Here is a 23,814-nt window from a genome sequence, read left to right on the forward strand (position 1 = left end):
TGAAAGTGAAACTGCCAATCAGAGCGATTTGTAATATTTCACCTATTATAACGGGTGAAATATTACAATCCAGCCATGGCCGATGCTGCAATATCATCGGCCATGGCTGGAAATACTAATGTGCCCCCACCCCACCCCACCGATCGCCCCCCCAGCCCCCCGATCTGGCCGGTACACTGCTCCGGCTTCCCTCAGTACAGGGCTCCGCTCCCCCCCCGTGCTCTTGTCCGCTCCCCCCGTGCTCCAATCACCCCCCCTGCACTCCGATCCACCCCCCCCGGTGCTCCGTTCCACCCCCCCGTGCTCCATTCCAGCCCTCCCGTGCTCCGTTCCACGCCCCCCGTGCTCCGTTCCACCCCTCCCGCGCTCCGATTCCCCCCCCGTGCTCCGATCCCCCCCCACCCCATCATACTTACAGATCCAGCCGGGGTCCCGTCCGTCTTCTCCCTGGGCGCCGCCATCTTCCAAAATGGCGGGCGCATGCGCAGTGCGCCCGCCGAATCTGCCGGCAGGCAGATTCGTTCCAAAGTGCATTTTGATCACTGAGCTATAATCTATCTCAGTGATCAAAATAAAAAAAATAATAAATGACCCCCCCCTTTGTCACCCCCATAGGTAGGGACAATAAAAAAATAAAGACATTTTTTTTTCCCACTAATGTTAGAATAGGGGTAGGGTTAGGGGTAGGGTTAGGGCTAGGGTTTCGGTATGTGCACACGTATTCTGGTCCTCTGCGGATTTGATAAATCCGCAGTGCTAAACCGCTGCGGATTTATGGCGGATTTACCGCGTTTTTTCTGCGCATTTCACTGCGGTTTTACAACTGCGATTTTCTATTGGAGCAGTTGTAAAACCGCTGTGGAATCCGCAGAAAGAAGTGACATGCTGCGGAATGTAAACCGCTGCGTTTCCGTGCAGTTTTTCCGCAGCATGTGTACAGCGATTTTTGTTTCCCGTAGGTTTACATTGAACTGTAAACTCATGGGAAACTGCTGCGGATCCGCAGCGTTTTCCGCAGCGTGTGCACATACCTTTAGAATTAGGCTATGTGCACACGGTGCGGATTTGGCTGCGGATCCGCAGTGGATTGGCCGCTGCGGATTCGCAGCAGTGTTCCATCAGGTTTACAGTACCATGTAAACATATGAAAAACCAAATCCGCTGTGCCCATGGTGCGGAAAATACCGCGCGGAAACGCTGCGTTGTATTTTCCGCAGCATGTCAATCCTTTGTGCGGATTCCGCAGCGTTTTACACCTGTTCCTCAATAGGAATCCGCAGGTGAAATCCGCACAAAAAACACTGGAAATCCGCGGAAAATCCGCAGGTAAAACGCAGTGCCTTTTACCCGCGGATTTTTCAAAAATGGTGCGGAAATATCTCACACGAATCCGCAACGTGGGCACATAGCCTTAGGGTTAGGGTTGGAATTAGGGTTGTGGTTAGGGTTGGAATTAGGGTTGTGGCTACAGTTGGGATTAGGGTTAGCGGTGTGGGGGGGTTAGTGTTGGAGTTAGAATTGAGGGGTTACCACTGTTTAGGCACATCAGGGGTCTCCAAACGCAACATGGCGCCACCATTGATTCCAGCCAATCTCGTATTCAAAAAGTCAAATGGTGCTCCCTCACTTCCGAGCCCTGACGTGTGCCCAAACAGTGGTTTACCCCCACATATGGGGTACCAGCATACTCAGGACAAACTGCGCAACAATTACTGGGGTCCAATTTCTCCTGTTACCCTTGTGAATCTAAAAAAATGCTTGCTAAAACATAATTTTTGAGGAAAGAAAAATGATTTTTTATTTTCACGGCTCTGCATTATAAACTTCTATGAAGCACTTGGGGGTTCAAAGTGCTCACCACACATCTAGATAAGTTCCTTTCGGGGTCTAGTTTCCAAAATGGGGTCACTTGTGGGGGGTTTCTACTGTTTAGGCACATCAGGGGCTCTGCAAACGCAACGTGACGCCCGCAGAGCATTCCATCAAAGTCTGCATTTCAAAACATCACTACTTCAATTCCAAGCCCCGGCATGTGCCCAAACAGTAGTTTACCCCCACATATGGGGTATCACCGTACTCAGGAGAAACTGGACAACAAATATTGGGGTCAAATTTCACCTGTTACCCTTGGGAAAATTAAAAAATTCTGGGCTAAATAATTATTTTTGAGGAAAAAACGTATTTATTATTTTCACGGCTCTGCATTATAAACTTCTATGAAGCGCTTGGGGGTTCAAAGTGCTCACCACACATCTAGATAAGTTCCTTTCGGGGTCTAGTTTCCAAAATGGGGTCACTTGTGGGGGTTTTCTACTGTTAAGCCACATCAGGGGCTCTGCAAACGCAACGTGACGCCCACAGAGCATTCCATCAAAGTCTGCATTTCAAAACGTCACTACTTCACTTCCGAGCCCCGGCATGTGCCCAAACAGTGATTTACCCCCACATATGGGATATCAGCGTACTCAGGAGAAACTGGACAACTTTTGTGGTCAAATTTCTCCTGTTTCCCTTGGGAAAATAAAAAATTGCAGGCTAAAAGATCATTTTTGAGAAAATAATTTTTTATTTTTATTTTCATGGCTCTGCGTTATAAACTTCTGTGAAGCACTTGGGGGTTCAAAGTCCTCACCACACATTAGATTAGTTCCTTTGGGGGTCTAGTTTCCAAAATGGTGTCATTTCTGGGGGATCTCCAATGTTTAGGCACACAGGGGCTCTCCAAACGTGACATGGTGTCTGCTAATGATTGGAGCTAATTTTCCATTTAAAAAGCCAAATGGCGTGCCATCCCTTCCGAGCCCTGCCGTGCGCCCAAACAGTGGTTTACCCCCACATATGGGGTATCAGCGTACTCAGGACAAACTGTACAACAATATTTGGGGTCCAATTTCTCCTATTATCCTTGGCAAAATAGGAAATTCCAGGCTAAAAAATCATTTTTGAGGAAAGAAAAATTATTTTTTATTTTCATGGCTCTGCGTTATAAACTTCTGTGAAGCACCTGGGGGTTTAAAGTGCTCAATATGTATCTAGATAAGTTCCTTGGGGGGTCTAGTTTCCAAAATGGGGTCACTTGTGGGGTTGCTCCAATGTTTAGGCACACAGGGGCTCTCCAAACGCGACATGGTGTCCGCTAACAATTGGAGCTAATTTTCCATTCAAAAAGTCAAATGGCGCGCCTTCCCTTCCGAGCCCTGCCGAGTGCCCAAACAGTGGTTTACCCCCACATATGAGGTATCGACGTACTCGGGAGAAATTGCCCAACAAATTGTATGATCCATTTTATCCTACTGCCCATGTGAAAATGAAAAAATTGAGGCGAAAAGAATTTTTTTGTGAAAAAAAAGTACTTTTTCATTTTTACAGATCAATTTGTGAAGCACCTGAGGGTTTAAAGTGCTCACTAGGCATCTAAATAAGATCCTTGGGGGGTCTAGTTTCCAAAATGGGGTCACTTGTGGGGGAGCGCCAATGTTTAGGCACGCAGGAGCTATCCAAACGCGACATGGTGTCCGCTAACGATGGAAATAATTTTTCATTCAAAAAGTCAAATGGCGCTCCTTCCCTTCCGAGCCTTACCATGTGCCCAAACAGTGGTTTACCCCCACATGTGAGGTATTGGTGTACTCAGGAGAAATTGCCCAACACATTTTAGGATCCATTTTATCCTGTTGCCCATGTGAAAATGAAAAAATTGAGGCAAAAAGAATTTTTTTGTGAAAAAAAAGTACTTTTTCATTTTTACGGATCAGTTTGTGAAGCACCTGGGGGTTCAAAGTGCTCACTATGCATCTAGATAAGTTCCTTGGGGCGTCTAGTTTCCAAAATGGGGTCACTTGTGGGGGAGCTCCAATTTTTAGGCACACGGGGGCTCTCCAAACGTGACATGGTGTCCGCTAAAGAGTGGAGCCAATTTTTGATTCAAAAAGTCAAATGGCGCTCCTTCCCTTCCAAGCCCTGCCGTGCGCCCAAACAGTGGTTTACCCCCACATATGAGGTATCAGCGTACTCAGGACAAATTGGACAACAACTTTCGTGGTTCAGTTTCTCCTTTTACCATTGGGAAAATAAAAAAATTGTTGCTAAAAGATAATTTTTGTGACTAAAAAGTTAAATGTTCATTTTTTCCTTCCATGTTGCTTCTGCTGCTGTGAAGCACCTGAAGGGTTAATAAACTTCTTGAATGTGGTTTTGTGCACCTTGAGGGGTGCAGTTTTTAGAATGGTGTCACTTTTGGGTATTTTCAGCCATATAGACCCCTCAACTGACTTCAAATGTGAGGTGGTCTCTAAAAAAAATGGTTTTGTAAATTTCGTTGTAAAAATGAGAAATCGCTGGTCAAATTTTAACCCTTATAACTTCCTAACAAAAAAAAATTTTGTTTCCAAAATTGTGCTGATGTAAAGTAAACATGTGTGAAATGTTATTTATTAACTATTTTGTGTCACATATCTCTCTGGTTTAACAGAATAAAAATTCAAAATGTGAAAATTGCGAAATTTTCAAAATTTTCGCCAAATTTCCGTTTTTATCACAAATAAACGCAGAATTTATTGACCTAAATTTACCACTAACATGAAGCCCAATATGTCACGAAAAAACAATCTCAGAACCGCTAGGATCCGTTGAAGCGTTCCTGAGTTATTACCTCATAAAGGGACACTGGTCAGAATTGCAAAAAACGGCAAGGTCTTTAAGGTCAAAATAGGCTGGGTCATGAAGGGGTTAATAACTAGAATTACTATTAAATGGATATGGACTACTATTGCTCATCACTATATACACCACAGTGCATTCATTTTATCCTTAACAGAGTTGTCCAGCGTTGATAGGACTTCTCTCTTGATTGCTGGACACACCAATTAAACATTTATCACTTATCCTGGGGACAGGTGATAAGTATTGTTTGTTGGACAACCTCTTCATCTATTAAGGTACCTTCACACATAACGATTTTGTTAACGATATCGTTGCAACGTCACGCTTTTTGTGACGTAGCAACGATATCGTTAACGAAATCGTTATGCGTGACAGCGACCAACGATCAGGCCCCTGCTGGGAGATCGTTGGTCGCTGGGAATGATCAGGACCTTTTTTTGGTCGCTGATCTCCCGCTGACATCGCTGAATTGGCGTGTGTGACGCCGATCCAGCGATGTGTTCACTGGTAACCAGGGTAAATATCGGGTTACTAAGCGCAGGGCCGAGCTTAGTAACCCGATATTTACCCTGGTTACCATTGTAAAAGTTAAAAAAACAAACAGTACATACCCACATTCCGATGTCTGTCACGTCCCCCGGCGTCAGCTTCCCGCACTGAGGGTATGTGCACACGTCAGGATTTGTAGCGTTTTTTTTGCGGAATTTCGCTATAAAAACGCTATAAATCCGGTAAAAAAACGCTAACATTATGCATCCTATCTTTTAGAATGCATCCCGCATTTTTTGTGCATATGTTAGCTTTTTTTTCCGCAAAAAAAACGCATTCCGCAAAATAAACGGACATGCTCATTCTTTTTGCGGATTTCCTATCAAAAAGGACATTCCGTAAAAAAAAAAAATCTGCAAAAATTCCCCAAAAAATCCGTGCAAAAAACGCGCAAATTCCGCGAGAAATCAGCGCGAAAAAAGGACGCGGATTTCTGGCAGAATTCTCAGGATTTTGTCAGGAAATAATCCTGACGTGTGCACATACCCTGACTGTGTCAGCGCTGGTTGTATAGCAGAGCACAGCGGTGACGTCACTGATGCTGAAGTCTTTCCCCTGATCGTTGGTTGCTGGAGAGAGCTGTCTGTGTGACAGCTCCCCAGCGACCACACAACGACTTACCAACGATCACGGTCAGGTCGTATCGCTGGTCGTGATTGTTGGTAAGTTGTTTAGTGTAACGGTACCTTTAGTGTCTCCAAAAGTAAATATTCACTTTAATGAATATCAAACGAAAGTTTGTAGATTTCCCTCCAAGCATAGCTTTTAGGAACATAACAGGACAAGACAATTCTGTAAGACAACCACATGAGTCTGTGTTTTACCCGCACTTTAAAGAAATATAATGAGAATTACACTGTGGTTGTCATGATTTTAATTAGTAACATATGCTGGTTAAAGAAAATTAAAACTATCTCAGAATGATTGTTTCTTTTAATAATTTATATCCCTTTAAAACAGCATCGCAGTCCATAAATCGCTCAATACCAGGGTATTTGTCACCTTGAAACAGAAGGCAATTTGCAATAAAATCTTAATGTACAACATAACTCTCGAGCAATTTTAATGCTATATTACAATTTTGTTGGCGTTTGGATAATGCTGCTCAGTAAATAGAGACTTTAGGAAGTTATTGGACAGTATTCAAATTAGCTGTAGTAATAGTTTATCATGAGGTTATTAATAAGGTGGAATTATTTTACCAATGAAGGGTTTTAAGAGTGTAGAAAACTACTCTAAGGCTACTTTCTCACTTCCGTCGTTTGGGCTACGTCGCAATGCGTCGTTTTGGAGAAAAAACGCATCCTGCAAAGTTGCCCGCAGGATGCGTTTTTTCCTCCATAGACTTGCATTTGCGACGCATTGCGACATATGGCCACACATCGTATCCGTCGTGCGACGGATGCGTCGTGTTTTGGTGGACCGTCAGCACAAAAAAAGTTCAATGTAACTTTTTTTGTGCGACGTGTCCGCCATTTTTGACCGTGCATGCGTGGCCGAAACTCTGCCCCTTCTCCCCACTTAACACAATGGGCAGCGGATGCGTTGTAAAACTGCATCCGCTGCCCACGTTGCGCTAAATTTAGCACAATGTCCGTCGGGCAGACGGTTTGCAATGGCCCCGTACCGACGGAAGTGTGAAAGTAGCCTAACACCCTTCTATCTAAAAACACACCATAAATCGGTTATCCAAGCAGTCCGTGACCAAGCCTGCAGAGATAATTGCAGGGTGGAACAGTTAGCAACTTCTTGTCTAAGTTCTTAGAGAAAAATAATAAATCTGGCACATCACTGATCATCCAGCTACAGGTGCTTCTCACAAAATTAGAATATAATCAAAAAGTTAATTTAATTGAATACAAAAAGTAAAACTCATTATATAGTCATTACAAACAGAGTTATAGATTTCAAGTGTTTATTTCTGTTTATGTTAGCAGGATTGTAAATGGCCGGTATGTGTCACAGAGGGAGTCTGCGCTGTAAGCCTGAAGTAATGTTGTTCTGGGACCTGTAGTCCCACAAGTATTTGTATTTCTTTACTTAAAAGGGAAGCTTGCAGGGTTAGTTGGAGAGCTGGATGGGTCTGGCTAACCACACATTCATCCCACCTATGGGGTGTGGTTACAGCTACATAATGTGACCAGGGTTTGGTCACATGGTTGAGAGTGTTTGGATCTGTATGGACTGTGTGCAAGGTCCTGGAAAAACCTATGTGTTGGGAGTGCTATCTTCCTGAAGAGCACATGGTGAGGCTTTGGTGCTGAGTGGCTTGTGCTGGACGGTCCCAGCTGGGGACGGACGTCCTGAAGAACGCACGGAGGCAATGTACCTACAGAGCCTGGGGCGGCTTCTGTGTTGGCGAAGCCAGGACTGATAAGGAGTCAGCGTGAGGAGCAAAGCTCCTGGAAGGTAACCCCAGACAAGGGGGGTTGTAATACATGGCAAAGAAGTTTATCTGCTACATGAACAGACTGGTGGTCATGACATGTTCGTGGATGTAATGAAATTAACTTTATGTTATGTGGTTTATGCGGAGTTAATAAACAAAATAGACCGATTTATGTGAGAAAACAGTTCCTGTGTGCTTTAATCCCGTGCCAAACGAGTGCCCTCCAACACACTCAGGTAGCGCTATCTCACACTCCGTAAATTAGAATACTTGATAACACCAGCTTGAAAAATAATTTGAAAATCCGAAATGTTGGCCTACTGAATTGTATGCTCATTATAGGCACTCAATTCTTAATCAGGGCTCCTTTTGCATCAATTACTGCATCAATGTGGCGTGGAATGGAGGTGATCAGCCCGTGGCACTGCTGAGGTGTTATGGAAGCCCGTGTTGCTTTGATAGCAGCCTTCAGCTTGTCTGCATTGTGGGGTTTGGTGCCTCTCCTCTTCCTCTTGACAATACTCCATAGATTCTCCATGGGGTTAAGGTCAGACGAATTTGCAGGCCAATCAAGCACAGTGATACTGTTGTTTAAACCGGGCATTGGTCCTTTTAGCAGTGTGGACAGGTGCCAAGTCCTGCTGGAGAATGAAATTTCCATCTCCAAAAAGTTTGTTGGCAGAGTCAAGCATGAAGTGTTCTAAAATTTCCTGGTAGAGGACTGTGACTTTGATCTTGATAAAACACAGTGGACCTACACCAGCAGTAGACATGGCTCAACAAACCATCCAAGATTGTGAAAAATTCACACTAGACCTCAAACAGCTTGGGTTGTGTGCCTCTCCACTGTTCCTCCAAACTCTGGGACTTGATTTCCGAATTAAATGCAAAATTTACTTTCCTTGTGGAGTGTGTCAACGACTGCCTTGTGGACACCTGTCAAGTCAGCAGACTTCCCCATGATTGTGGAGCCTACTGAAACAGACTAAGGGACCTTTTTAAACGCTTAGGAAGCCTTTGCAGGTGTTTTTTATTATTTTTTTTTTAATTTACTGAGATAACGACTTTTGGGTTCTCATTGGCAGCAAGCCATAATAATCAACATTGACAGAAATAAACACTTGAAATACATCACTCTGTAATGACTCATTATATAGAGTTTCACTTTTTGTATTGAAGAACTGAAATAAAATTAACTTTTTGAGCTGGCATAGACTTTTGCTAAAATATATGCACATTCTGGGGTAAATCATATTACATCTGTCGACCTACTGTAGGACCCACCCCTTCCAGATAAGCACAGACCACTCTTTAGCTGCAGAAAACAGGAAAAAGTTGCAAATTATGCAATGCACCATATTTTGAAAATTCTCACCTCATTTTCCCCAACAGAAGACTGGCATACAGCCACCAATAACCCCCCATAAGGTCAAGGTATATCTACTAGGGTCTGCTCACACAGTTCAAAGTTCAGACAGTTCAATTTTTAAAAACTGATGAAAAAAATATAGAAGCAATACAGATGTAAAATGAATGACAAATGAAATAAATGGTCTGCTTTACAAGGATGAAAAAATGGAAATGAATGTGCAAATGTAGCCTGAAAGGGGCATATTTATGGTATGCCCATGGGATAAATGCATAGTAGATGCGAATCCCACTAATGGGACATGTATGTATCTCAGGAACGGGGCACTGATGTGCTGCTGTCAGTGGAGAGGTGGTCCGAGTTCCCATTCATTTGTATAGGAATTACGGCCACCTCTCCATTGACAGTGGTGCCAAATGGAGCACTGCTCTCAAGTTAGATACAGGCATCCCTGACGAAGAAGGGTGACACCCTTGAAACGCGTAAGAATTGTGCACCTCACGCACCCGTCCTTGCTTCCCTGTGACGTCACTGAAGTTTTTTTCTCACGCCGCTACCCTCACGGCCGGAGCGCGTGAGGAGTCGGCGTTCTCCTCCAGCTCACTGAATGCCTGAATCTCCACCGCTCAGCACCTTCATGCTGTCTATTCATCTGATCACTGGGCTTCACTAGGTAAGTGCACCACATCTCGTATCTAGCATTTAGCCTCAGATGGGACCAATAATAGCGGTTACCACCATTTATTTAGTGCACACCTCCAGTGTCTTCATTGATTGAGCCATTACCACTCATTTACCCCTGTCTTGCTACTCCTGCTCATACCGCACACCCAGCTGCTTAATTGACCAAGCGCATTAGCCAGCAAGTACACGGGGTCCAACCATCCTGTCAAATCAGCACTCAGCACTTTATTTTAGAGCCATCTCCCTTTTTCATGGATTCTTGCATGCACCAGTGAGTATATTCCTTCCTTAATCAGTAGATAGCTCAATTACATTTATATATTTTAAAAAAATTACATTTACTTTATTATGATTTTTTTACCACTATTTTCATCAGCCTCACTGACAGATGAACAATTACATTCATCTCTGAGCACGCTCCATACAGACTCGTCTATTGTGTGAGTATACACTATTCAATCTATCTCAGTTATTGCGCGGTGATCCGTTATTATTTAGATACAGGCTCCATTGGTGTGGCCTGCATCTGCTATACTTCGATGGTGAATCCCATAAATAGGCCATGAATGAACCAGATAGTAAAACCTCTCTAAAAGTAATGTGTACAGAGTATGTGCAGGAGGCGGTCAGAGGAAGAGGACCATGCGGTGCATTTTCAGCCAATAGCTGGTGATCAGGAAGTGATGTCAGAAGCGGCTTTACTTTGACTATATAATGCATTCAATAGCTGCAGTACTCTTTAGCAGTGACCAGTAGTGTACAGAGCACCTGTGACCTGTGCATTGGAGGGACCAGAGTGACAGAACTAACATCTCTTATGCAGTTTTACTTCAATGTATTTTTCAATGGTTTAATCAGATCTAGTGTCTGGTTTCAGTAGTGACGCTCAGCGAACATAATAAACTTTACTCCCAGAATGAAACACTCCCAGGTAAAGGTTTTTAGGCAACCAGGTTTTAGATGTAATACAGCTGATAAAACACATTGATCCACATCACTAAACATCATCATCTTTATATAGAACTTATTACATTTCATGAGGCTGTCAAACCGGCATTGCAGATTTAACCCTTGGCAATGAAGCTGCAACTGCAATATGAAGCCTGAGGGAAACGGTTTCCAATAGACGAAATATGATTTTGATTTCAACTACTAAGAAGGATATGTACCATTCCTATACTACAGACCACTAAGCTGTAAATTATACATTAAAATGGTGAAGATTTAGATATGTATTTCACTGTTGACAGACCTGCCATACAAATCAGTGTTTTACACGGCTTACACAGAATTAACTGGAAACCAGCCATTTCATCCCTGAAAACAATATCTCCAATTTATGGTGGCAGAATGAAAAAAGCCACAGGCAATAGAAAATCTTTTTCCCATAGGACCAAGCAACAGTACTTTTTTCATCAGTCTCAGAAAACCAAGTATGCAAAAGGTGCAAAAAACGTAAACAGAATGCTGAAAAAAGTTCTCACAGGTACAGTAGTCTGCAAAGGACCTGCGGGAAAACAAGTTACAATAATAAGTCATCCAGATAATTATAAAATATAGTCTTGGGCTTCATGCACATAAGTCTGCATCAGCCACGCACACACACAATTCTGCCACACACAACTATGCTACATTAAAATCGATGGTGAGGTAAGCTCACCATCATCAGGGGCTTATCTACAGCATTCTGTAATGCTGTAGATAAGCCCCCGATGTTACCTGAAAGAGGAGAAAAAGAGGTTAGATTATACTCACCCAGGGGCGGTCCCGCTGCGGTCCGGTCAAATGGGCGTCTCTGGTCCGATGCGGCGCCTCCTATCTTCATTCCATGACGTCCTCTTCTGGTCTTCACGCCGCGGCTCCGGCGCAGGCGTACTTTGTCTGTCCTGTTGAAGGCAGAGCAAAGTACTGCAGTGCGCAGGTGCTGGGCCTCTCTGAATTTTCCGGTGCCTGCGCACTGCAGTACTTTGCTCTGCCTTCAACAGGGCAGACAAAGTACGCCTGCGCCAGAGACGCGGCGTGAAGACCAGAAGAGGACGTCATGGAATGAAGATGGGAGGCACTGTTCCAGACTTGAGACACCCATCGGAGCAGGACCGCCCCTGGGTGAGTATAATCTAACCTCTTTTTCTCCTCTTTCAGGTAACATCGGCGGCTTATCTACAGCATTACAGAATGCTGTAGATAAGCCCCTGATGACGGTGAGCTTACCTCACCATCGATTTTGGGTGTGACAGGTTCCCTTTAAAACACATGAATATAACACTTAAATATAACTACAAAAACACACAGACCTTACTGTGTCCTTCCCTTCCCTGCTGCGTAACCAGGTGACCTGTGACTGTCGCATGACTCAAAGGTACTGGCAAGATCTTCAGTCTTTACAAACACTGAAAATTGGAGTAAGGTCTTGTTGTCTACCGTCTCCACCACCACTATATTCAGCTCTATGTCCAGAGACCACAGATGCAGCTGAAGTCAGGACATAACCTCGACTTTCAGAGACAGCACCCCAAATTTGGGACCGTGGGAAGAGAGGAGGGGCAGGTTTGAAAGCTTAACACGTTGTAGGATCAAGATTTCAACTGGAGTTCAACCTCGGGGTGCTGAACCGACTGGTGATCATAGTGAAATGGTAAGGAAAAAGGGAAGTTCATGTGCACATCGATTCAGGATATATATAAAATTCATCTTTATTGGAAAATAGATTAAAACAGAGTAAAATTAAACGTTAAGAAATCTGACACGTTTCTGGTGTATGAAACAGTTGTCCTATGAATAAGGATGTTTTTCATACACAAGAAACGCGTCAGTTTCTTAATGTGTAGCAGCCGCTACCGAGCAGACCAGCTACAGTCGCTACACGTTGAAAGAAGTTGTGCAGTGCAGCTCAGTTCCAAACAATAACCATACTTACTTTATATTAAAAAAAATATTAAATTACAATGAATTTGAAAAGCAAGGAATATAAAAAAAAAGTGTCACTTCACACTGGATAAAAGATGAACCTGCTACAACAATCAGTCATAATATTAAAACCACTAACAGTGAAGCGAAAAATACCGCAACATTTCAGCTGAATGTGTGTCAGAGTGCACATTCAGATGAGAACAGTGTTGGGGTCAGAGGGCCCCGTCTCAACGAGCCTGGTCGCACTCTCAATGATCGTGATCGTTATGACCCTGTGACTATTGTCACGGTTCCACACCTCAGGGTGTCTGGGATGCAGTTACTGACAGCTCGGCCATCCAATCTGGTACAGGGGCGTGCTGAAGCTGTCAGTACGTTGATTGACAGCATGACCATCCAGTCTGGTTCAGGGCATGCTGAGCTGTCGGTGTGTTTATTGACAGCTCGACTAGCCAATCTGTGACTGGGAGGAGCAGCTTTTCCCATACCACTACCAGACATACATTCATTCATCTTGTGAGTTTGTGCTTTGTGCCTTCCTGTGCCTTGAGTTCTATATGCTTGATCTGTTGCCTGACCTTGGACTTCGTTCTGACCATCCGCCTGTTTAACCCCTTCAGCTCTGATCCATTATCTTCCCGACACTCCCACCTTGGAACTTTACCTGACTATGCTCTTGTCTCTTACTTCTGTTTATGACGTACCCTCCTGGCTTCTGACCTTGGACTCCTTGACCACTCTGATTAACTGCTTAGCCGTGAGAAATATAATATACACAAATATATGCAAATAAATTGCACATTTACAAATCAGATCCAGTGCTAATTTTAAACAAAGTGATCTCCTTGTGCAAAATTCAAATTGGAGTCCAAAATGCTAAGATCTACACAAACATTTAGGGTGCATTTGAACTCTCCAATTTCAGACCATTAAACAAGCACGGATCAGCTATATTCAAGTCATTTGGCCTTTGTTTACCGCTTTCTTTACATATGCCGACGAACAATGATGGGAACAGAATGATTGCTAATGCGATAGTTTTGTCATGTTAATGGTATCAAATTCATTGTTTATCACTTGAGAACACTCATCTGCGCTGCTGGAAATTTTTTAACGTAGATGTTACACATGCCTACACTGTACTTTATGATAGACACACAGTATGACTGACACACGTGCACTAGAAGACATTCTAGGCTCTCTCTTTCTCTTTCGTTCCTTCATATGTCACAGAGTATAGGCCCTTTGGTGACATCATGGTCATGAGATCAAAGATTCTTCTACACTTCAAACATCGGATACTGCACTAATAATTCAGGACTGTGATGCCATTTTCTGGTTTGCAAAGGCAGGTGGGCCAGACAGATGCTGGTTTGGTGGGCCAGTCAGAGTAGGGTCTTACTGGGGCCCTTTTGAGAATGAGACCCTGGAAAATTGCCAGGTTTGCCTGCCCCCATGATACTGGCTCTGATAGCAGCAGGTTTAGTTTACATTACACAATTACATAGTATCTGTATAACATTGAAGCACACAGTGAATACTTGGTAACATTTTTCCAGATTAGATCCAAGTGATGCCCTTAGATGCTATAATTAAAAATAATCAAGTATATCTGTAAGGATCCTCTTCATACAGGCACACCATTTAGTTAGTGTGATCCCCCTACTGTAGAATCTGTAATTAGTAATATTGAGTATTGTCTGTCCTCTGAGCTGGTTAGCTTCAGAAAGACAGACAGCTGCAACGTTATTTCACTGTTCAACCTGAGGACCATCTGAGTTTAATTGTAGCACACAGCTTGATGTGCTGCTGGTTTGTTAGAAGCCAAAGTATAGCACTGTAATAATCTGCAAAAAATCACAAACCTGCCAACACAGGCCTGAAAGCCGGGGCTACGTCTGTCTGACTGCCTGACGGCTGCAGGAAATATGATTAATGAGTGAGGTATAATGATATTGGGAACCCGATTAGCACCACAAAAAGGTCACAGATCAAAGTGGTGTGCTTTTCAGGAGCTATAATCATTGCATATAATCTGCGGGCTGGAAGGAGTAAACTGGGAAATCGTAAGAAAACGTCATCTTGGTTTGGATAACCACAGACAAAATCTCTTTAAGAGGCATGTTGGGTTTTAAACAGTCTAGAATGAATCAATTTGTTTGGCAGCGGCTCTGCTCCTGCATCATTTCTTCTTGCCGGCTGAACTTCTGAACGATATATTCCTATTTCATGGTTTGTACACAAACAGCACGCCTTCACCATAGCAAGCTTTTTAATTAGGTTCTGAAAGAAGAGATGTACTGCCATGTGTAGATGTAGCTGCTCTGGAATATGTCAATCACTGATTTCATAGCAAGGGGATTCTGTGACCATTTTTATAGCAATGGGATACTGAAGTGTAGAATTAGTGATTCTATGATATTCCATCTATCAGGCCTAGTCTCACACTGCCCTTCTGTAACCAAAGCCGTCCTGCTAATTATCATGTGCTTTGTCTATGAGCTGAGTGAACATATATTCAGTTCATCGCTTAATATAAAACTATACCAGCGATTGTCACCACAGTTCCTGTGACTTGTCAAGTGCAAAATAAAGCTGACGTTCTACCAATCACACAGCGGTGTAGCAAAAGGAGGTCTGATTGGAAAAGACAACAAAGTTTGAAAATACCTTAGTCAATGCTAAAAAAGAAAAAAACATAGGTTAAATTAAAGCATTATTTCCATCATTGCAAGTTCTCACCTATTCGCAGGATAGGCAAAACCTGTTGGACCACTGGTGGACAAAGACTGAAAAGGGCCCCGGTGAAAGAACTATATACACGCCCTTTCCAGTCCAATAGCTCACCATAATGCACAATTCCACCTGCTTTGGAAGTGGAAATGGACCCCCCCTTACCTCTTGGGCGGCACAGGTTGCACCAATAATATGTCCGCCAATGTGTTGAACACTAGAGGTTCTATTTGAGGGACCCCTTTGTCACGGATACCTTCTCCGTGGTGTCACTTATTCGTCACGTGCCTGCTCTCACACGTGACTTGGGGTTGTGCCTGCAAGGGTTAATCTATGTCCCCACTCTCAGTCCAGCATTCAACCTCTGTCCTATGCTGTAATGGGAGCATAAATGACACACCGACCCAGGCCACACACCCGCTCATACACGCTGCCACCACTCATCGAATACACGGGCGATGAGTCTTAAACTATTAATACTAATAAAAATAAGTCTATCACTCATAAGGCTCACACACCTTAGGCTATGGATTCTTTTAGAACATTCAAGGTTCAACTTGTTAAACTTATATACTTTAATAACAAAAGGTTCAATGCTTACAATAAAAAGGTATAAAATATGATAATAAAAAGACTTACAACTTATGCAAAACAGTGTCAAAATAAACAGGAGAAACTTACAGAAATTATCTAACTGGTACTTGCTTTCTGCTCCCTGAGGGTGGGACGATGTAGATTGGATCACACCAGCTTCTCAGGCTGCCCCCATCATGTGAACACAATTCTCTGTCTGCAGCCTAAATTTATAACTTTGGTCTGGAGGTCAGGTTTCTAGACCGGCCCCCCAGGTTAATAGCATAATTGTGGTCTGTTTGATTGGGCACGGCCGCTCTACTAATGAGTATATAGGATTTTCCTCTGGAGACACTTGTTAGATGGTTCCCAGGAATAGGTATCTCAGGCTGCAATTAGCATCTCCCCTCCAAGCACTAGGGGGTGTAAAGTGTTCCTTTCTTCTTGGCCTTAGCTAGACCTCCTGGTGAGATATGGAGATACAATTTCTACTAGTCCCAAGGAAGTACCTATTAACGCCTAGGTGCGACTTGCCTTCAGGACAGATGTTACGTTATCACTAGTCACACATATAACCCTAGACATATGTCACTACACACACACACACATATATATATATATATATATATACACACACACACACATATTTCACCACACCCTTTATTCTAAAGAACAGACACTGAAGTGCTCCACTGTATGGAGAAGGGCTGCACGCCACCACCCCATACTTTGCCTTGGGGACTGACAAACTGTCCAATAGACAATGATAGTGCGGCTCACATGAGTGACTACTGATCCATTCAAATGCGCTACCTCAGAGCCTGATGCTTGGGACTGGTGGGCCCTCTGCGATCAGCAAGTCATCATCTATCCTGCAGTTGAGGTGGTAACCAACTATTTCACTCTAAAAAAAAAAAAAAAATCTGAAATATTGCTATTGATATAGCCTCAAGAGGCGTCATTAACCAGTTCTATACTCTACCCTGTTCATGGCCAAACACATTTTTGGATTTCTTCATATATGTGGTTTTAAGAGCTTTAAAAAAAATGTTCTCGCTCTAATACAATATATGTTTTCAAAAAAATGTTTTCTTGTGATATTGATGCAAAATATAAAAGGAAAAAATGAAAACATTTTTCTTTTGAAAGAAAAAAAAAAGACCACAATTGGACACAAAATGAAATTTTAAATTGTAAAAATAATTGTTACAAAGAGGAATACAACTTGGACCTGTGTTTTTCTTTTCTTCATTGCAGGGGCGGACTGGTCTTACTTTAATATTTACGGTGGGTACAGAAAGTATTCAGACCCCTTTAAATTTTTCACTCTGTTTCATTGCAGCCAATGGGTAAATTGAAAAAAGTTAATTTTTTTCTCATTAATGTACACACTGTGCAGCCCATCTTGACAGAAAAAAAACCCTGAAATGTAGCAATTTTTGCAAATTTATTAAAAAAAGAAAAACTGAAATATCACATGGTCATAAGTATTCAGACCTTTTGCTTAGCATTGAGTAGAAGCACCATTTTGAGCTCGTACAGCCATGAGTCTTCTTGGGAATGATGCAACAAGTTTTTCACACCTGGATTTTGGGATCCTCTGCCATTCTTCCTTGCAGATCCACGCCAGTTTCGTCAGGTTGGATGGTGAACGTTGGTGACAGCCATTTTCAGGTCTCTCCAGAGATGCTCAATTGGGTTTAGGTCAGGGCTCTGGCTGGGCCAGTCAAGAATGGTAACAGAGTTGTTCTGAAGCAACTCCTTTGTGTATTTTAGCTGTGCGCTTACGGTCTGTGTTTTGTTGGAAGGTGAACCTTTGGCCAAGAGGTCCAGAGCACTCTGGAAGAGGTTTTCATCCAGGATATCTCTGTATTAGGCAACATTCATGTTTCCTTCAATGACAACCAGTCGTCCTGTCCCTGTAGCTGAAAAACACCCCCATAGTATGATGCTGCCACCACCATGTTTCACTGTTGAGATTGTATTGGGCAGGTGATGAGCAGTGCATGGTTTTCTGCACACATACCACTTAGAATTATCACCAAAAAGGTCTATGTTCATCTCATCAGACCAGGGAATCTTATTTCTCATAGTCTGGGAGTCCTTCATGTGTTTTTTAGCAAACTCTATGTGGGCTTTCATATGTTTTGCACTGAGGATAGGCTTCCGTCGGGCCACTCTGCCATAAAAGCCCGACTGGTGGAGGGCTGCAGTGATAGTTGACTTTGTGGAACTTTCTCCCATCTCCCTACTGCATCTCTGGAGCTCAGGCAGAGGGACATTGGGGTTCTTCTGTACCTCTCTCACCAAGGCTCTTCTCCCACGATTGTTCAGTTTGGCTGGGCGACCAGGTCTAGGAAGACTTCCTAATTCCATTTAAAGATTACGGAGGTCACTGTGCTCTTAGGAACCTTGAGTACTGCAGAAATTATTTTGTAACCTTGGCCAGATCTGCGCCTTGCCACAATTCTGTCTCTGAGCTCCTTGGCCAGTTCCTTTGACCTCATGATTCTCATTTGGTCTGACATGCACTGTGAGGTCTTATATAGACAGGTGTGTGCCTTTCCAAATCACGTCGTATCAGTTTAATTAAACACAGCTGGCCTCCAATGAAGGAGTAGAATCATCTCAAGGAGGATCACAAGGAAATGGACAGCATGTGATTTAAATATGGGTGTCTGAGCAAAGGCTTTGAATACTTATGACCATGTGAAATTTCAGTTTTTCTTTTTTATTAAATTTGCAAAAATTACTACATTTCTGTTGTTTTCCAGTCAAGATGGGGTGCAGAGTGTACATTAATGTGAAAAAAATGAACTTTTTGAATTTACCAATTGGCTGCAATGAAACAGAGTGAAAAATGTAAAGGGGTCTGAATACTTTCCGTACCCAGTGTACATAGTCCACAAATAGTGTAACTTACATTACACTATGGTCAAAGATCAACACACCTATTTCCACGTGAGTGGGATGCAATTCACTGTTTTAACTCTAGACGTGATGAAATATTATGCTCCTCACTATTATTTTCCTTCAGTGCCATTTTCTAGGAGAAAGTCTTGTGTGCTTACCAATCTGTTTGTACGAACAAACTCTTCAGGTGTTTTGGCCCATGGTGGAAGCTCCACATCAGACACCACTGTACCATCATCCATAACGCCAAGATTGTAATCATTTGAGTTGACAAACATCTCCGGCAGGAAGTAGAATTCAGGAATGAGCTCCTGAAGGAACAATATATAGAAATCAAAGGAATCTTTCTACCATCAGCAAAAGTCATATTGATCAAATGAGTAGCAGAAAATGAATGATTACTAGTGATGAGCGAGCGTACTAGAATATCGTATTATCAGAGCATGCTCGGGTGTTATCCAAGTAACTTGGGTGTGCTCGAGTAATGTGTTACAGTCCCTGCGGCTGCATGTCTCACGGCTGTTAGACAGACGCAACACATGCGGGGATTGCCTAACAAACCAGTAATCCCGGCATGTGTTGAGGCTGTCAAACAGCCGTGAGACATGCAGCCGCAGGGACTCGAACATATTATTAGAGCACGCCCAAGATACTCGATTAGCACTCGAACATGCACGGATAACACCTTATCCAAGTCAAACACACTTTGCAGAAAACATTAGTAATTAAAGCAATTTCTCAACAATTTATTTGTACAGAGTAGGCAATTTTTACTGCCCAGCTTGAAGAAAGCAATTTATGAACAATGACTTATGAAGACCACTGTTAAAAGTAATTTTTCATAAGCATTATGTTTAGATAATAAGCCCTGCAGCAGTGGTGACATAGAAAGCTGGTGTCGAACCTGAAGAGCATGGAGGGCAAAAAACATCAAAAAACATGTGCAAATTTGAATTATACGGTTTTGTAGAAAAAGATTCAGGCAGAACTTGTAATTTATTGTAAACCTCTGCTAATTTAGGGCGCAGGAGTCCGATGGGAGGTGTAGGACAGGGGAATTACAGACAGGGAGAAGACCCACCGCACAGTCCGGTCCCTGAGCACCAAAATCTAATTAGCTGAAAACTTCAGATGGGGATTAAAGAAGATGGGGATTAAATAAATACCAAAGGTATCATTGTAATCAGTATTACAGCGCCATTACCGCCATGTCTTTAATTTACTTTACAAACTCGCACAGACAAGTTCTCTTTAAATAACAATAAACTAGTATCACAATGCCAGGAAATTTTAACTTTGACCTTTCCTTTGGTAAAATATATGCTAGAAATATATGCTTTATTAAAGGCCCCTTGATGAGATGTAATGATGGTAGATGAGACAATTGCAAAATTAACTTGAATAATTACCGTAACTAATTTACTTCGACCCTGATAAATATCAGGTAAACATCGATGTTGGGTAGCACGGTGTAAAAATCCATCACCATGGCCTCTATTGAAGCACCAGACGTAATGGCCTGTTTCTCATTTGGGCAGTGAAATGTTAGACATTAGCCATTATCAGCAGCGTGTCATGCATCAAGGACATCAGCTTACTTTCCCTTAATTAGTGTTGCAATAAACAAAAGGAGTTTTCATTTAAAGCACTGCAACATTCTCAAAGTGAAGAGGCTGACAATACCTTAATCCCTAATTGATGCAGGCCTGGTTTACCATTGACTACATCAGAGATCATGTACCTGTTCTTATGACCTTCCAAATACCTTAGAAAGCCCCAAAAGGCTTATGTATGAGCCCTAAAGCAGCAGGCAGGTCCTTGTTGTCTTGGAGGAGGGTTTTAGAAACAGTTTTTTCTATTTAAGCTGATAGGGATCTATATTACTTTTTCAAGCACAATAGCTAAAAGAAAACAAATTCAACCAGGATTTTCCAGGTCATTTGCACAACCAACTAAAATTTCCTGAAGAGAACATTAAAAATGTAGAGTCCAGCAGGTTATAGTGCAGGAGGAGCTGAAAAGATCAATATGTCATCATGGGGAAAAGATGGAGTGTTGCTTGTAATTAACGGATTTAAGCCTCTGTTGTGCTGTCAATCACCAAGTGAGAACGCCCACCTGAATTTTTCCTACAAAGCAGTATAATTCAAATCTTCACCTCCTGCTCTGTAAAATGATTGGTACAGTAAAGCATTTTTCCCCTACAGATTCCCTTTAGGTCATATACTAAATCTGGTTCATATATTGTAGTATCGCGGCCAAATATGTGAATATTGCGGATCTAGCTGTGATAAAATAAAACGTCAGCTCATTGTCGAATCCGCACAAGCGTCTGCTTCTCATGGCAATTTTAGTGCATTATTTTGATTGCACAGCAGCCAGATGTTTGCTAAAAGTCAAAATGATGTTCTATATACATATGTTTTGTGTTTTTATTTTTGCCCTCTATGCTCTTCAGCCTGGACTTCAGGTTTCTATGTGACCAATGCCGATCTATGGAGCATTGTTGAGAATCTCATATTGAGAAAGCAGTCGTCGCGCCACAGAGTAAACCCTCTGTGAAGAAGCAAAGTGGTTGCATGTGACTGGAGCGGCATGTGACTGGAGAGGCATGTGACTGGAGAAGATGGCGATCGGTAAGAATTTTACTACACGTACGCACCATTACATAGATGGTTAGGACGGATTACGGAATAAAAATCTTGACGAGATGAATTCTTTAACGCAACAAAGAACTCTGTGGCTATGAGCTATAAGGACGGGGATGTGATTGTATCCTAACTAGCGACTGGTATGAATATAATACAATATAGTATTCATGGAAAGGAGGCAGGGTATATATTATCTATTATTGACTATACAGTGATCTGTATTTTAATCAAAAAACTTGGTTCAAGTGTACAATCTCTCAAAATTAAGTAAAAAAATACATATATAAAGCCCCAAACTTTACCTTGATGTCTGAAGTGTCACGTTGGGAGTTACGCCATGCCCGTGAAACTGAAGAAAACGCTCTGTCAGCATGGTCAAATTTCCCACCTTGGAAATTTAAGAAAAATGTTGTAAAGGGTTCCTACAGAAAAACGGCAGAAAATTGGTTAGGAAAGATGAAAGTGATCAATGGAAAGAATAAAAAGTTACATGACTGCTAAACAATTTAAAACTGTTAATTACTAGTATTTGTGTAAAATTGTTACCGTATATATTCGAGTATAAGCCGAGATTTTCAGCCCAAAAAAATGGTCTGAAAGTGCCCCTCTCGGCTTATACTCGAGTCATGGGAGGCGGGTAGACGGGGGGGGGGTTTGGTTCGGCGGGTGAGGGGGAGCGACGCCTGCCAAATACTCACCTGCTCCCGGCGCTCCTGGCGCGGTCCCTGCATGTCCTACGATCTTCAGGCGCGGCAGCTTTTTCCCCGGTCACTGGTACCGCTCATTAAAGTTATGAATATGGACTCCACTCTCATAGGGGTGGAGCCGGATATTCATTACTGTAATGAGCGGTGCCACGTGACCGCTCATTACAGGAAGAAGCTGCCGCTCCCGGAGACGTGGGACATGCAGGGACCATGCTAGGAGCGCCGGGAGCAGGTGAGTATGTCATATTCACCTTTCCGTGTTCCACCGCCGCCCTGTCTTCCGCATCCTCGGCACGGACTGTTCAGGTCAAAGGGCGCGATGACGTATTAGTGTGCACGCCGCCCTCTGCCTGAACACAGTCAGTGCGGAGAGACGGGACGCTGAGGAGCAGCGGGCAGCAACGTGAGGGGAGTATGTCAATTTTTTTTTTTTAGTGCAGCAGCAGCATTACATGTGGCACAATGCTATATGGGGCATCTATGGGGCCATAAAGAACTGCATGGAGCATTATATGGGGCATCTATGGGGCCATAAAGAACTGCATGGAGCATTATATGGGGCATATTTGTATATGGAGCATCTTATAGGGTCATAATGAACTGTATGGAGCATTATATGGGGCTTCTGATTCAATATGGATATTCAAAAACACTTAACCTACTGATGTCTCAATTAATTTTACTTTTATTGGTATCTATTTTTATTTTTGACATTTACCGGTAGCTGCTGCATTTTCCACCCTAGGCTTATACTCGAGTCAATAAGTTTTCCAAGTTTTTTGTTGCAAAATTAGGTGGGTTGGCTTATACTCGGGTCTGCTTATACTCGAGTATATACGGTAATTACATTTCAGCTATCTATGTGGGGAATCTCAACAATTCTGAAATTAAGCAGGTCCTCTACTCCAATACATATTAGTTAGTGAAAAGGTCATCATTCTGACAACAGCCCAAGTACAGCTGTTATAACTTCTCTCCCCTACATGCTATCTCTTCTTTGTAAAGGGGCTATACGGTCACAGCAAGGATCGGTCATCAATATGAAATCGGCCCTCCTGACAGTCATCGGTTCTAAACATTTTTTATGGAGCTGCAATGCTCAGCTTCAATGTATGTATAGCTGCTATGGCCAGATACTAAAAAATGCAGCACCAAGAGGTTGCACTCCAATAAGCTTTAGCATAAACAACTGACAATAGAAAAAAATGGCACAAATAGCAGGGGTCCCAGACACCTCTTGGTGCTGGATTTTTTACTGCTTATTGGATTATCCTGCCATGCACAGAGTGGAGAGTTGAGCGGTAAAAGGCTTTTTTATTTACTCATGGCCGGATACTGCATTACAGCTATTCTTGGTAATAGGCGCAGTTCTGCAGTGCCTGACAGCGGCTGCTATAGAGTGAATGGAGCAGCACATAGGAGCTCCATTTCAATGATTCACATCCGGCAGCAACCAGAGCAAATAGCTGCTGATCAATAGCAGTGCCTGTGTTGGAATCCCGACGATCTGATATTTTCGACCTATCCTGGGGATAGATAGATCAATAAGTTGTGATTGGACAGAAGAAGAGACCTTTGGGTCTCTTCTTCTGTGTTGCTTGTCTGGGTTCCATTTTCAATTTGAGCACAAACAAGTGTTTTAAAATCTACCACATATTTCCAATTAGTTAGGTA

The 23,814-nt window shown here is 42.7% G+C and overlaps 1 protein-coding gene across 1 annotated transcript in view; it reads right to left on the reverse strand.

The window, feature by feature from the left end:
• The window catches only part of LRBA (LPS responsive beige-like anchor protein), an 825,317-nt gene that overhangs the window by 154,433 nt on the left and 647,070 nt on the right, over positions 1–23,814 (reverse strand). The window contains exons 45-46 of the mRNA XM_069744053.1: positions 21,736–21,855; positions 18,941–19,093 (exon numbers count right to left, since the gene is read on the reverse strand). Of these exons, the coding sequence (XP_069600154.1) occupies positions 18,941–19,093; positions 21,736–21,855 (273 nt within the window). The remainder of the gene's footprint in view (positions 1–18,940; positions 19,094–21,735; positions 21,856–23,814) is intronic.

The sequence above is a fragment of the Ranitomeya imitator genome, chromosome 1 (genome assembly GCF_032444005.1).
Source record: "Ranitomeya imitator isolate aRanImi1 chromosome 1, aRanImi1.pri, whole genome shotgun sequence".
NCBI lineage: Eukaryota > Metazoa > Chordata > Amphibia > Anura > Dendrobatidae > Ranitomeya > Ranitomeya imitator.